This window comes from Nilaparvata lugens, chromosome 3, assembly GCF_014356525.2.
Source record: "Nilaparvata lugens isolate BPH chromosome 3, ASM1435652v1, whole genome shotgun sequence".
Lineage (NCBI taxonomy): Eukaryota > Metazoa > Arthropoda > Insecta > Hemiptera > Delphacidae > Nilaparvata > Nilaparvata lugens.
Window position 1 is genome coordinate 54,958,697 of NC_052506.1, and position 15,073 is coordinate 54,973,769.

General features: G+C 33.9%; 1 protein-coding gene across 1 annotated transcript in view; it reads right to left on the reverse strand.

The window, feature by feature from the left end:
• Positions 1-957: 957 nt before the first annotated feature.
• The window catches only part of LOC111049748 (mitoguardin), a 244,274-nt gene continuing 230,158 nt past the window's right edge, over positions 958-15,073 (reverse strand). The window contains exons 7-10 of the mRNA XM_039424068.1: positions 10,942-11,110; positions 7,401-7,634; positions 5,811-5,981; positions 958-3,289 (exon numbers count right to left, since the gene is read on the reverse strand). Of these exons, the coding sequence (XP_039280002.1) occupies positions 3,101-3,289; positions 5,811-5,981; positions 7,401-7,634; positions 10,942-11,110 (763 nt within the window). The 3' untranslated portion in view covers positions 958-3,100. The remainder of the gene's footprint in view (positions 3,290-5,810; positions 5,982-7,400; positions 7,635-10,941; positions 11,111-15,073) is intronic.

The following is a 15,073-nucleotide window of genomic DNA, read 5'->3' on the forward strand; positions in this document are numbered from 1 at the left end:
GATTAAGTGGTTCGACGTTGTCAAAGAGATGTGACAATTTCGAACAAAAGAAGCATTGCATTAAATAAAAACTGACAACTCTGTTGTCCTGTACAGGTTTGTAGAGCTGTCATTAAGGGGTCTCTTAAAAATTGTACCAATCACCAGGTATTTTCAGTAGTTGAAATACAAAAACGTGTTGCTTTAGCGCATTTATTGATCATTGTCAACGAACTAATTTGGCGTCTTCGACTTCCTTGGATATGGCAGAAGTTCACAATTTGTGAACATTTTCAAACCAGAAAACAGATGTATGTTTCCTTGCAGTTGTATGTTTCATTGGCAATGATCTTCGTAGGTGATTAAAATGATAAGAATTAATGTAAAACAATATCTTTCATTTATTTATCTAAATTGAAATTATGCTACAAAAATAACAAAACGTTCACAACGAATGTACAGAAAATACAAATTGTAACGAAGTCCTCGAAAAAAAACTACTTAAAACGTCTAAGACGATACTAATATACAAAGGCTTAAAGCATAATATTATCATAAATTGACATAACTTAAACGACACAATATTATTATTATTAGAGAAAAGAGTTGTATAATACATTGTCATAAATCTAATGTGGGAACAGCTATTTTGTACATATTATTTTCTAGATAATGTATTGAAATACGATCATGATATTATACTACTAGCAAAATATGCGTGGATTATTTTGAGAGTACCGTCTTGACAATGACTCTTTATTTCATTTTACAATGACAATTTATTTAATTATTTAGGACAATTATTCAATTATTAATTAATTAAATTAAGACAATTTATTTTGATTAGCAAGTTCAATAAGTGCTATTTTAGATAACGAGGGTAAGGGTAGGACAAGGTTGCTTTGTTGTGTACTTTGATACTCAATGATATTTTACATTCAAATACGGGTAAGCAGAGAAAACCCTTTTTTCAATGTATTTTTGTTCTGCTGGGTAGAGTAAAAACCTTGAAAAACTTATTAATTCTCATGGGAGAGCTCACCCAGCTGACTAGCTTGGAAAGCACTGAAGCGCAGAAAAACTGAATTTCTTTGTCGTTCATTCTGCAGTCCTTCTAAGGCCTATTGAGACTATAATATTTTGCTATAATATTTTTCAATAAAAATTGAAAGAACTACATTTTTCTGCGATCTTGCAAAAGGACTAGAACTGATTTCGTTCTTAATTCTCTGCCATACACGATAAAAACTTCAACTTTTATCTCAGATTTAAGTGAATGCCATTTCCCTCAAATCTTAAAAATCTGTTCTTTGGCCAGTATCGTATCGGTTTGGTTGTAATGTAAGAGGTTAAATTCAGAGTTTGGATCTCTAGAGAATGTTTTTATCAGGAATTGTTATAAAGAATCTAATTTCGATGAGATTTTGGGAATTATTATTTGAATACAGCATTGGAAATCATAATTGATATTTTCTTTTTCGTCTGAATCTCTAATTTTGAGTTCAATGTTTATCTATTATAATATAAAAAATATATAATTGTATATTTCAAGTAACGATTCCAAATTTTTCAAGTCCTCAAAACGAATAGCGTAAGGATAGAATAAGATGGAACCAAAGAAAACTGCGATTATCTTTCTGTACACGTAAACTAGACATATTCCTCTGCATAATGATGTTCAAATCCATGATTATCTCGTTTTATATCGTTTATGGATGTTTTTTTCATGACTGATAATTTTTACTTGTAGAAGTAAATACTAGCTTGTCTATGTAACTTACTAACAAAAATTACAAACTTATTTAAGTGAAGTTTCAGATCTAAGAAGTATAGAAATATAATATCAGTGATACTGGAAAGGATCTTCAGAAATTTTATATTGAAATGATAATCCCATCATCTATCTATTAATATATTTTATGGATGAAACCACCCATGTTAATCGAGGCAAAGTCACCTTTTTACAATAAATATTGTATTATTTACACTTTTGTCATAAATATACATAAATCAATACTTCCTAAGACAATGCACAGGAAATTTCAATCACATTTTTTTCTCATTTTCATTGGTGTGCAAGTAAAAAAATTGGAATGTTGTTCATTATTACACTATGTTGATAAGTTATTGCAAGTATTCATGTATTATCACTGCAAATCACAGTGTATAACTAAGAAGTATCTCCATAGTTGCCACTTGCCAATAAAATCAAGTCAACTAATTTCGATCAAAAATCAAGTGCATATAGTCTTATTTCTAAATTTTCAACTGCACTGCAACTTTTATACGTTTCTCAGAGATTATGAATCCATAAATAAGTTGAATAAATGAATTGTCGACAAAATTGTTCCACAAAACATATAAAGGTTTTTTCTGTACTAATAGAAGATTATTGGTTTCCAATCATAAACTTATCTCTTCAACTGATTAAAATGTATCAGAAAGCCGCGTTTTCAGCAGAGTTGTTAACTGAGTTTTCAACAATTACAGCAATTTGTTGCCAATTTCTTAATAATCACAGAAACATTTTGTCTGAAACTTGTAGATATCCGACCTTGTTTTCAACATTTTTTTGTCCCCCACTCAGTGTGGGAAAACGCAGATAAATTTGCGAACAAATATTACCCCTCTGCAAATCTTCGCCGACTACGCTCTCTGGGCAAAACATTCACATCTTTCGTTGTTCTTAATTGGTAAACAGTAACTTTTACTCTACAAAAAATAACTTTTTGTAGAAAAATTAATTGTGAAGAACATTTTGCTGACAACTTGTAAACGTGTAAACGTAGCTTTAGTTTTACTTTCTTTGGTAAAGTATGCCTTTAAACTTAAATAATGTGTGTCTTACATTGATTACAATTATTGCTTTGTTAATGTTAAATCATGTGACAAAACAATATAAATTCGTACTATTATAAAACTTCTATGACAAAAATTTCAGTAAAGTTGCAGTTTGTGAAAGGAGGTTTCAGTATAATACGCCGTAATAACGTAGAATATCGTCGTTGGTTGCCACAATACATTGATCATGAACATGATACATTGAACACTACATTGATCTATTATTACTGGAATCAGCGTTTAATACCTATATTCTGAAGACGTTTGTACCTATAATTTATTAGTTGTTCGTTGCTCCTTGCGCTTTGTTGGCTTTATACATTTGTTGCGATTCAGATGATAGTTTGTAGGTTATGTTTGCGAATCTTGTTTTCGCATGACTGAGAATATCGGTGGATAGTTCTTCTACGGAAGCATACCTTGTCTGCTGAAAACTGAAAATTTCTTTCAGGTAACCCAGTACTTGATCCTGGAAAGACAAAATGAACAATGATTGAATTCACACTTGGTTTATAAAATTTAAAAGATCCATCCATCCTGGAGTAATATTCGATGAACACAATTTATATTGTTCATCTAAGATCGATGATAAGGATTATGTTCAATTATTGTAAAAAAGAGTAGTTTTGAGAGGTAAAATATTCAGTTTTACATTTATTGTACTATTAATTAGTATACGTTACTTATTCAATATAATATCATTATATTAAAAAACCTGTTATTTTAACAATTACACACCTACAAGAGCGAATATATCGGGAACTGTTGGGGATATAACAAAACTCCACTAAACAAAAAGTCTAGAGAATTTAACAAACATTTTTGAATAGTTAGTTATGTCGGTTGAACGCATTTTTCAGCAATAAGCTGAAAATGCAACTTGTAAACCACCCTCATCCCCTTAGCACAAGAGTTAGGAATGGAGACATTTGCAAAGTCAAAAATTGTGTTCAAAACATTTTCTCCAAATTCCTTTATCAATTGGTCTATTGTTGCAAAACTGGAGATTTCACACTCAACACTAAAGCTGCTGCAACAGTTGTAGGGAAATGCGTAAAAGTGTGAAATTATATATCAAATTGAAGAGAATTCAATGTTCTATAAGCTTATAATCAGCATAGATTTTCCCCATCGATTTTTAAAAAGTTATAAGAACAAAAATAGAAAAAAATTGGCAACGTTTTTGTCACACCTTCAATAGCGGATATCTCAAAAACTAGAGAAGATTTAAAAGAGTTGTGAGATGAAGATTGTAGGAAATTATGAAAGCTTTAATTTTGTTATGACCGTAAGATATATATAATTTTCGAGTAATATGCGAGAAACCAAAAAATTGTACCTTTGAACCACCCCCACCCCTTGAACTACCCCCTTAGCACAGCGGGCAGGGGTGAGGACTTTTGATGTTTACCTCCTTACTACCCTAAGTGCGGGGTCAAAAATTGTCTTCCAAACCTTTCCCTCTATAACCTTTCCTTGACTGGACTGAAGGTTATATTTTCTCAAACTGAACATACTTCTAATCATTGGTCATAGATCTCTAGGCTATTAATTATGTTTGAAAATTTTTTTGAACATTCAAATTTTCTACAGTACTGAAAAGCTGTACGCTACCTTGAAATACAAGCACATGTCCTTGAGTTTCTCGTCAGGCCCTAGGAAGCCCCAAGCCATCAATGGCGACATTTGTGCGCTGATTGCATAGAAGTGCGCCATGAAGCCCTTCGGGTATTTCAGCATTGACTTTTTCGTTTTCAGCACCGACCACACAGCCGTCGTCAATGCCTACAAATATATAAACAATGAGAATTACATTGATCTTTTATTTTTTAGAATCACTAGTAGCCTATTAGTTATTCATTTTTTAAAGCCTTGTAGAAATAAATTAAAAATGCATTGTTATTACCTAGATCTAGAGATGATAACAATACACATAGAGTGGATTCTTGGATAGTATACCTTTCTTGTCAGCTACTACTATACAAGGACCTGCAGTGTGTGGGAGTGTTTTTTCAAGAGGAAGAGTATAATACTAGTAATGAGGGTTTTTTCAGTTATTTCAGTTGAAGGCATGTGCTTATAAACGATTCTAGAGCGTTCTTAGCAAAACAATCTTTGGTAAACCAATAAGAACGATTCTAATAACTAGATAAACGAACCTGGTTCTTGTTATTGTATGCTGGAATAACGATTTGTTAAAACTAATAAAATCGTTTATAAGTACGACCATAGCTTCCTCTAATACAAGGCCGCGGCCTACGATATTGCAACGTCGCAGTGTAGGCCAAGAATCTAATACATGATTGGTGAAAAAGATTTTAAAAAATACCAGCTGAACTTTTCCACCAATCATGTATTAGATTCTAGGCCTACACTGCGACGTTGCAATATCGTAGGCCGCAGCCTTGCCATAGAGGTGGCTATGGTACGACCCTTCAAGGCATAATGGTCATTTCGTGGTTAAATTTAGTCGGTCAGCTTGCTTACTTCCACTCTTGCTTCTTCACTACCTCGCATCATAAATAATGTGATTTGGATCTTGAAGGAATTGACATGACATCAATGGAAAAGTAGAAAAAGAATTTGTCAGACCGATTAGATTCGATATTTCATGAAGATATAATACGTTAATTGTCGATTTATGGGTTAAGGTCTGCCTTACGTGTCGAGCCTAGTTTGAATCGAACAATCAAATCCATGACTGGAGGGACAAAAGTTGCAGTTTTCTTGTTCACACGAATGTGTCGGATTTATCTTGAGCATCCCAGGAAACTATAACCATGGACAAGAAGCTCCAAGAAAATGTTTTTCCTCAAACTTCTGAGGTAATGCTTGAAGGCAAGTATTGCAATGAGTACAGCATCAAAGCAATGCATTTATACTATTGTGAATGTGCTTATTTCATTGAATACTAGCAGGTAACACGTGCTCCACAAAAAAGTTTTTTTGAACATTCAAATTTTCTACAGTACTGAAAAGCTGTACGCTACCTTGAAATACAAGCACATGTCCTTGAGTTTCTCGTCAGGCCCTAGGAAGCCCCAAGCCATCAATGGCGACATTTGTGCGCTGATTGCATAGAAGTGCGCCATGAAGCCCTTCGGGTATTTCAGCATTGACTTTTTCGTTTTCAGCACCGACCACACAGCCGTCGTCAATGCCTACAAATATATAAACAATGAGAATTACATTGATCTTTTATTTTTTAGAATCACTAGTAGCCTATTAGTTATTCATTTTTTAAAGCCTTGTAGAAATAAATTAAAAATGCATTGTTATTACCTAGATCTAGAGATGATAACAATACAAATAGAGTGGATTCTTGGATAGTATACCTTTCTTGTCAGCTACTACTATACAAGGACCTGCAGTGTGTGGGAGTGTTTTTTCAAGAGGAAGAGTATAATACTAGTAATGAGGGGTTTTTTCAGTTATTTCAGTTGAAGGCATGTGCTTATAAACGATTCTAGAGCGTTCTTAGCAAAACAATCTTTGGTAAACCAATAAGAACGATTCTAATAACTAGATAAACGAACCTGGTTCTTGTTATTGTATGCTGGAATAACGATTTGTTAAAACTAATAAAATCGTTTATAAGTACGACCATAGCTTCCTCTAATACAAGGCCGCGGCCTACGATATTGCAACGTCGCAGTGTAGGCCAAGAATCTAATACATGATTGGTGAAAAAGATTTTAAAAAATACCAGCTGAACTTTTCCACCAATCATGTATTAGATTCTAGGCCTACACTGCGACGTTGCAATATCGTAGGCCGCAGCCTTGCCATAGAGAGGTGGCTATGGTACGACCCTTCAAGGCATAATGGTCATTTCGTGGTTAAATTTAGTCGGTCAGCTTGCTTACTTCCACTCTTGCTTCTTCACTACCTCGCATCATAAATAATGTGATTTGGATCTTAAAGGAATTGACATGACATCAATGGAAAAGTAGAAAAAGAATTTGTCAGACCGATTAGATTCGATATTTCATGAAGATTTAATACGTTAATTGTCGATTTATGGGTTAAGGTCTGCCTTACGTGTCGAGCCTAGTTTGAATCGAACAATCAAATCCATGACTGGAGGGACAAACTTGCAGTTTTCTTGTTCACACGAATGTGTCGGATTCATCTTGAGCATTCCAGGAAACTATAACCATGGACAAGAAGCTCCAAGAAAATGTTTTTCCTCAAACTTCTGAGGTAATGCTTGAAGGCAAGTATTGCAATGAGTACAGCATCAAAGCAATGCATTTATACTATTGTGAATGTGCTTATTTCATTGAATACTAGCAGGTAACACGTGCTCCACAAAAAATTGTGTTTGAAGCACAAATAGATTGGATTTAGACAAACTGAAAACATGACGTAGGCCTACTGAAATCTTAAACTGAAAATAGGCTTATAACCAACCTCGGTAAATTAAGAATCTATAAGCAAATTCAAGTTGCTCATTTAGTAGTTCAGTTGTGATTATGCGTCATTCATGTATTTCCTATCCCGTACGTGGTGTATAAACAAATTGTCTTCTTTATTATATTATAGATAACTTTATTTGATTATAGTTTGAAAGTACTTACAGACTCTTTGAAGCCATTGGAAAGCCACCTATTCTGTACTACAGCAGTGACCGTCGGCGGAGGACTCTCCAAGTCCTCAAAAGCGTCCATGAGGATGTAGTCCATGACTATGTCGAAGAAGGTGAGCGCCTTCACTCCCTTCGCACTCAGCTCCAACTCAATGTCACTCCAGCTCACCTCGTCTTTCAGAAATTTCAACATTTCCTCGTAGGCTATTAGAAAGTCCTTTGGATCCTGCACACAACAAATGAATGAACCATTAATTTTTTGAGAAAATGACACGATTTACAGAAGAATGTTTCATAATCAAAAATAAAATTTTTTGTAACGTTTCAGAGGCTATTAGAAAGTCCTTTGGATCCTGCACACAACAAATGAATGAACCATTAATTTTTCGAGAAAATGACACGATTTATAGAAGAATGTTTCATAATCAAAAATAATAATTTTTGTAACGTTTCAGAACCTTACAAACTGATTTCAACAATGCCTGAATAATTATGCTTCTTCTGTAGGATAATCAAAGGATCAGAGCTTGATATTTTATCAAGAAATAATAGAATAGGATAATTTTATTGTAGCCACTTCTGAGGTCATCAGAAGATGTATCTTCCTCACTTAAAATCAACTTATTTTTATCTTTGCCTAAAAGGATCAATTTTTTGAATAAATGAATGAATTTATTTGCCAAAAACAAAATACAAAAAAGCTTTACAAAAAATAAATATATGCTACTGCACTTAACTATAATACATACATAAAAATTAGGGAACTATTAATAATAATAATAATAATAAAATTTTGGCTCTACTGGCAAAAGTAACACTTGAGCGCCAGTAGTGAGTTCAATTAAAGTAATTATATAATATAATGTACATGTACAAGAACAAAAGAGTACAAGTTGAAAAAGTTAAGTTGCAAAAACAAAATTAACAGAAATAGAATGAAGACAATATAATAGAGAATTAGATAATATAAAGAATAGAAAGAACATTGACAACAAAAAAAGCAATCTAGTAATATTGAAATAGATGTTTGCTCTCACCCATTTATCAATTTCATTTTTCAGTTTTTTTGAGAAAGGACTGGTAATAAAATGAATTGGAATTTTATTTGCAAAGAATTCCATGAAATACTGAAGCTGATGTTTATTGACTGTCAATCTAAAAAATGATCTATTATATAAGTTGTTCACTGTTGGGCGTAAATTGTGTGGGTTCGCATTAAACGTAAGGCTTTCTCTAATTTTATTGATATAGAAAATTATGCTCTTGACAAACACTTGCCGTATTGTTGGTACTCCAAACTCAATAAACAAATTCCTGCTAGGATACAATCTAGGTCTTCCAAGGGCTGCCCTGATTATATGCTTTTGCAAAACAAATATCCTATTGAAGTAAGTGAATTTATTTTCCCTATTCAAAATAATACTTATTTCTATCAATTGAAGAGTCAAATGGAATGGAATCATCAAATAATTGAAAAAATAAATATTTTTATATTGCAGAAGACAGAATAATTCAAAGTTTTATCTATTTCAAATGGTACTTATTTATTTAGATTCAGTTCAACGAACCAATACCGGTAGTCTAGAATAAAAAAAATACCTATAAAATTTAAAAACGTTAACATTATAATATCATTGATTCCTTTGTTCACTGAAAACAGTGAACAGTGTCATGAAATTTTCAAGTATCATAATTTAATACAGAAGGATCACTATATAGGTAATATTTACTACACGTATGACTTACATGCGTATGCCCGGTTTTACCAAGCTCGGTCAATACATGTGAACATGTTGAAGCCGAGTTCGCTTTACAGGTGATTTACAGGTGGCCTAGATTTTGATTTGGACTGTAGTATAAATTTGAAAAGGGACAGTTTTGGGCATAAGCCTGTTGTGCCTCCTCATATAACTGTAAAAATAATTGTACGACTGAGAAAATTAATAGATAAGTATGAACTATAAATTCAATCTTTCGTTACAAATTTTCTATGCTTTTACTCTTCAGAGCAAAGCTCGGTTCCCCGATACTAGAAATAATATGTACAGTGAACTCGTTGTAAACAGTACCCAATTTGACCATGTTCAAATGTCTTGACAGATCTTGGTGAAACCGGTATTAGTCGTATAGCTTAGAAATTTATTTCTAACTGACAAGTCCTTTGTCATTTTACACCATTTAATCGTCTCATATTACTATTACACGTATAGTCTAGGGTGAGACTATCTACCTCCATGTAGGTAGCAAGAAAGTATAATTTTAGCTGTTTCGTTTTATCAACACTAATGCTCGGTTTCACCAAGCTCGGTCAAGACATTTGACAGATCAAACCGGGCACGTTTTATAAGAATGTACTGGAATTATTGATAGAAGCTGTTGCCATAATTTGTATGATCTATAAACATAGAACATTCGTACGAATTAAAGTAAATTCGTTTTAAAGTGTAGGCGATTTGTCCATGTTCAAATGTCTGGCCGAGCTTGGTGAAATCGAGCATCAATGAAAGAGGCAGAGATGAACTTAATTTTATATAAAAATATAGATTTTGAAGGAGAAAAGACCTTGTCAGCAAATATCATGAGATCGGTGAGAACTTGACGGCCGCTGTCAGCAAACCAGTTCCAGGATGCTTGGTCCCTGAAGAGCCATTGGAACGCCAGTCGGATGCAGTGCAGCTTGCCCAGGTACTACACGTATGACTTACATGCGTATGCCCGGTTTTACCAAGCTCGGTCAATACATGTGAACATGTTGAAGCCGAGTTCGCTTTACAGGTGATTTACAGGTGGTCTAGATTTTGATTTGGACTGTATAAATTTGGATAGTATAAATTTGAAAAGGGACAGTTTTGGGCATAAGCCTGTTGTGCCTCCTCATATAACTGTAAAAATAATTGTACGACTGAGAAAATTAATAGATAAGTATGAACTATAAATTCAATCTTTCGTTACAAATTTTCTATGCTTTTACTCTTCAGAGCAAAGCTCGGTTCCCCGATACTAGAAATAATATGTACAGTGAACTCGTTGTAAACAGTACCCAATTTGACCATGTTCAAATGTCTTGACAGATCTTGGTGAAACCGGTATTAGTCGTATAGCTTAGAAATTTATTTCTAACTGACAAGTCCTTTGTCATTTCACACCATTTAATCGTCTCATATTACTATTACACGTATAGTCTAGGGTGAGACTATCTACCTCCATGTAGGTAGCAAGAAAGTATAATTTTAGCTGTTTCGTTTTATCAACACTAATGCTCGGTTTTACCAAGCTCGGTCAAGACATTTGACAGATCAAACCGGGCACGTTTTATAAGAATGTACTGGAATTATTGATAGAAGCTGTTACCATAATTTGTATGATCTATAAACATAGAACATTCGTACGAATTAAAGTAAATTCGTTTTAAAGTGTAGGCGATTTGTCCATGTTCAAATGTCTGGCCGAGCTTGGTGAAATCGAGCATCAATGAAAGAGGCAGAGATGAACTTAATTTTATTTAAAAATATAGATTTTGAAGGAGAAAAGACCTTGTCAGCAAATATCATGAGATCGGTGAGAACTTGACGGCCGCTGTCAGCAAACCAGTTCCAGGATGCTTGGTCCCTGAAGAGCCATTGGAACGCCAGTCGGATGCAGTGCAGCTTGCCCAGGTACTCCACGTCTGAACTGCAGTGCACCATTTCCGTGCGAAGCACTCTACAACAAATTACACATTGCAATGGAAATCATTCACAATAGGCTATCTGTATAAACATTAAAAAACTTTGAAACCAATTTATTGCAAAAATAAATAATTAATAATCAGTGAAAAATCAATCTTGCAAACAATAAAACTAAAACATTCAATAATATTGGTGAATTGAATAAAAGCTAGCAATTGCTAGTTCTTTGTAATTTTCAAGCAAATACTAGGATTCGAGTCAGCTGTGTAATCTTATATGTATATAGCTAGAACCATGACTATTAACATAGCAACCTCTAATACAAGGCCGCGGCCTACGATATTGCAACGTCGCAGTGTAGGCCTAGAATCTAATACATGATTGGTGAAAAAGATTTTAAAAAATACCAGCTGATCTTTTTCATCAATCATGTATTAGATTCTAGGCCTACACTGCGACGTTGCAATATCGTAGGCCGCGGCCTTGTATTAGAGGTGGCTATGCTATTAATAGTAAACGCCAAAGACCTTAAAGATGCATCTCAGATTATCTCTTTAAGGTCTTTGGTAAACGCAAATTGGAGAGGTGGGTGATGGTGGCACCATCTCTGAGAGAAATTGGTAAATTTCAAGATTTAAATTACATGTGTTATTCTAAATATTGGAGATGTTTCAATCATATGACAATAATTTTATAAAATCAGGTTTTAGGCCCGCCACAAAGTAGACCCACACGCTAATCCACAAAAAGCAAACCACGCTGTGTGATGTTTTGTAAATCATTACTATGCTTTTCCAGACATCTGTGTAATGATAATAAAGCATGTAAAGAATAATCCACTTGTCAGCTGATTGATTATGAATAATTCTATAGCAATGGTTTACTAAACATCCCACGGTGTAGGTTGCTTTTTTACTTTCCTTGCCCTATTACCATAGGTAAGGAAAGTATTGCTTTCCGAAAAAATTAATGTACCCAAATTTCTAAATTTCTATACGTTTCAAGGTCCCCTGAGTCCAAAAAAGTGTTTTTTTTGGGTATTGGTCTGTATGTATGTATGTGTGTGTGTGTGTGTGTATGAGTGTAAGTGCGTCTGTGTACACGATATCTCATCTCCCAATTAACGGAATGACTTGAAATTTGGAACTTAAGGTCCTTACACTATAAGGATCCGACACGAACAATTTCGATGAAATGCAATTCAAGATGGCGGCTAAAATGGCAAAAATATTGTCAAAAACAGGGTTTTTCGCGATTTTATCGAAAACGGCTCCAACGATTTTGATCAAATTCATACCTAGAAAAGTCATTGTTAAGCTCTATCAACTGCCACAAGCCTCATATATGTAAAAATTTCAGGGGCACTGCACCATCTATGCAAAGTTTGATTTTAGATTCCCAATTATCAGGCTTCGGATACAATTTAAACAAAACTTTTCAAGTGGAGAAAATTGAGCGTAAAAATCTCTACAATTAATGTTCAGTAACATTTTCACCTAGAATTGAAAATAAGCTCGAAATTCGAGAAAATAAGATTATTCAATTGCAAACTGTTTGGCAACTGTTGATTCTATCTTTGACTATAGAAAGAATTCTTTCTATAGTCAAAGATTCTATTAAATCATTCACTATGAAGAGATAGCAGACTTCGTGTGTCTGCAGCGCTATTGTAATGTCACCAGCTGGCTCAGATCTTAGAAAAGTAGACTTGAGATGCGCGGTAACACTAGCGTCAGTTGAACAATTTTCATAACGGCAAGGAAAGTTGTGTGAGTGCACCACACCAGATTTTTGTGGGTCTACTTTGCGGCGGGGCTATTTGTTTATTTGGAGAAAAACAAACAAATGCTCGTCACTTGTCCAATTACAACGGTTCAGTGAAGGCTTGAATTTATGCCAATCGTTTCTTATTTTAGGTATATTTTTCTCAAATGTAAAATTTACATAAAATAATGTATGACTGAATTTGAAAAAAAAAACCTTGAATAAACATAATGGGCCTATTTTTAATGAGAAGTCAGGTTATGATGATATTTCAAATTTGAAGAAACACAAAGAAGACGAACTTTTTTACTGCTTGAAATTTACCAATTTTACTCAGAGATGGTGCTATCATCACCCGCCTCTCCAATTTGCGTTTACTATAGTTGCTAGTCACTAGATTCTAGTTTTTATTCAATCGACCCAATGAATAGCATAAATGAATAAAGATTAATATTCAACAATAATTGAATTTCCTGTATGAAAAAATAAATAAATCTGCAAACTTCTTATCCTTGGGAGTTCCTCAGATCGGCTGGATTTTAATAATATTAATCTTTTCTATAAAATTAGATGAACATAACCTGAGAGGTTAAGGTTCTGTTTTAAGGGTAAAAGGAAAGGTTAGGGAGGTTAGGTTTTCTCTTTTAAATGGTAATATGTTGATATTATTCGAAATGTTTCGATAATTTTAGATAATTACACAGATAACGAAAATTTCAAAAAACAGGACTAATTGAAAGTCACCCTTATCCTTTCCACGTAGAGGATTTTGTGTGCTGGCAGTGAGCTGCAGAATCAAACAAAAAAAGTTAAATGTCACTGAAATTTGTGGGGATGATAAATCATTCAATCTGTGTTATAGATCAGTAATAATGATGATGAATTAAGGATCCAAAAACCTATGTAATTCAATAATAGTTCCCTGATTTCTTGGACTGCGAAATACAACATGTGAGAACCAGTGGCGTATCCAGGGGGGATATGGGGATGTATTCCCTCCGAAATGGAACCTGGATTTTTATGTGGCTGGATAAGCCATAAAAATTAGCATCTAATGCCATATTTTCGTTATATTGGACTATGTAAGTCGAGAAATATAATATAAGGGATCAGAGAATAGCACTGCAATAGCAATGATGATAATAATAATGAGCTATTTTCTTATAGACAGTAACGAGTGGTCTAGTGCGTAGGGACTAGATAGCAGGGGATAGAGAAACTACAAATAGCAATTCAAAGTTAGTTCACTATTTACCATCTATTATTATGAAGAAATTCAATATAGCTTATATAGCTCTAGTTGGTTATAGTTTATTCAGTTCCATGCATATACTTGAACAAAGCTCCAGCAGCTTCTTTTAGAGAGTACCCCCGAAAATTTCACAGTTATGATGAACGGGCAATTTCTACCGTGGACAGGAGGAACACATCCCCCTAATAGTTGGAAATAAATGTTTTATCCCCCCCCAAAACAATGTAAGTTTGAACACTCAAGTAAAAATCATGTGAATTTGAAAAATGGTTAACCAAGTTGAAACAAAACCTTATAAAGTTGGTTGAAAAAGCCAAACTTTAAGCATTCTAGCTTGTTATCTAATAATGAGTAGGCCTTCTACAAAATCACTTTTTGTTAACAATTAAATGACTAATAAAATTCTACTCCATTCCATTCTATTTGTTATTTAATCAAAAACCCATAGGTCTATGACATTTTCAAGGGAAAATCGAAATAATAAGTGGTCTACTGATCATAAAAAAACTTGAATGGAATGTTTGTTTTCAAGTGTAAATTGCGTAAACTCACACCAAATTGAAGGTATATTTTCAAAATTTTTGAAATTTTGTCCCTGGACCCCCCTTTGGTGGGGGGTATTCCATACCCCCACACGGCACACCCCTCGGTGTCACCCTCAAAGTTTAGGTGCTTTCTATTCCAATGTTATGATTCCCTCCCCCCCCCCGAATTTTTTTCTGGATACGCCTCTGGTGAGAACCTAATAAGATACATGTAACCTGTATGTGATAATATAATGGTAAGAAAATGAATATGAATTGCGAGTCCAAAACCTCAGAATCAAGTCTGTTTAAATTCACTGATTTCTTAAACTAGAGTAAATGATAATCTATGGAATTATTTGATGATTATAATATTCTCTAAATGACTATAGTATCTGGAATTCGGTTGGCTTCGTGGCCACGTGATTAGCAATCGCTTAGTCAAGATGGGCCTTTG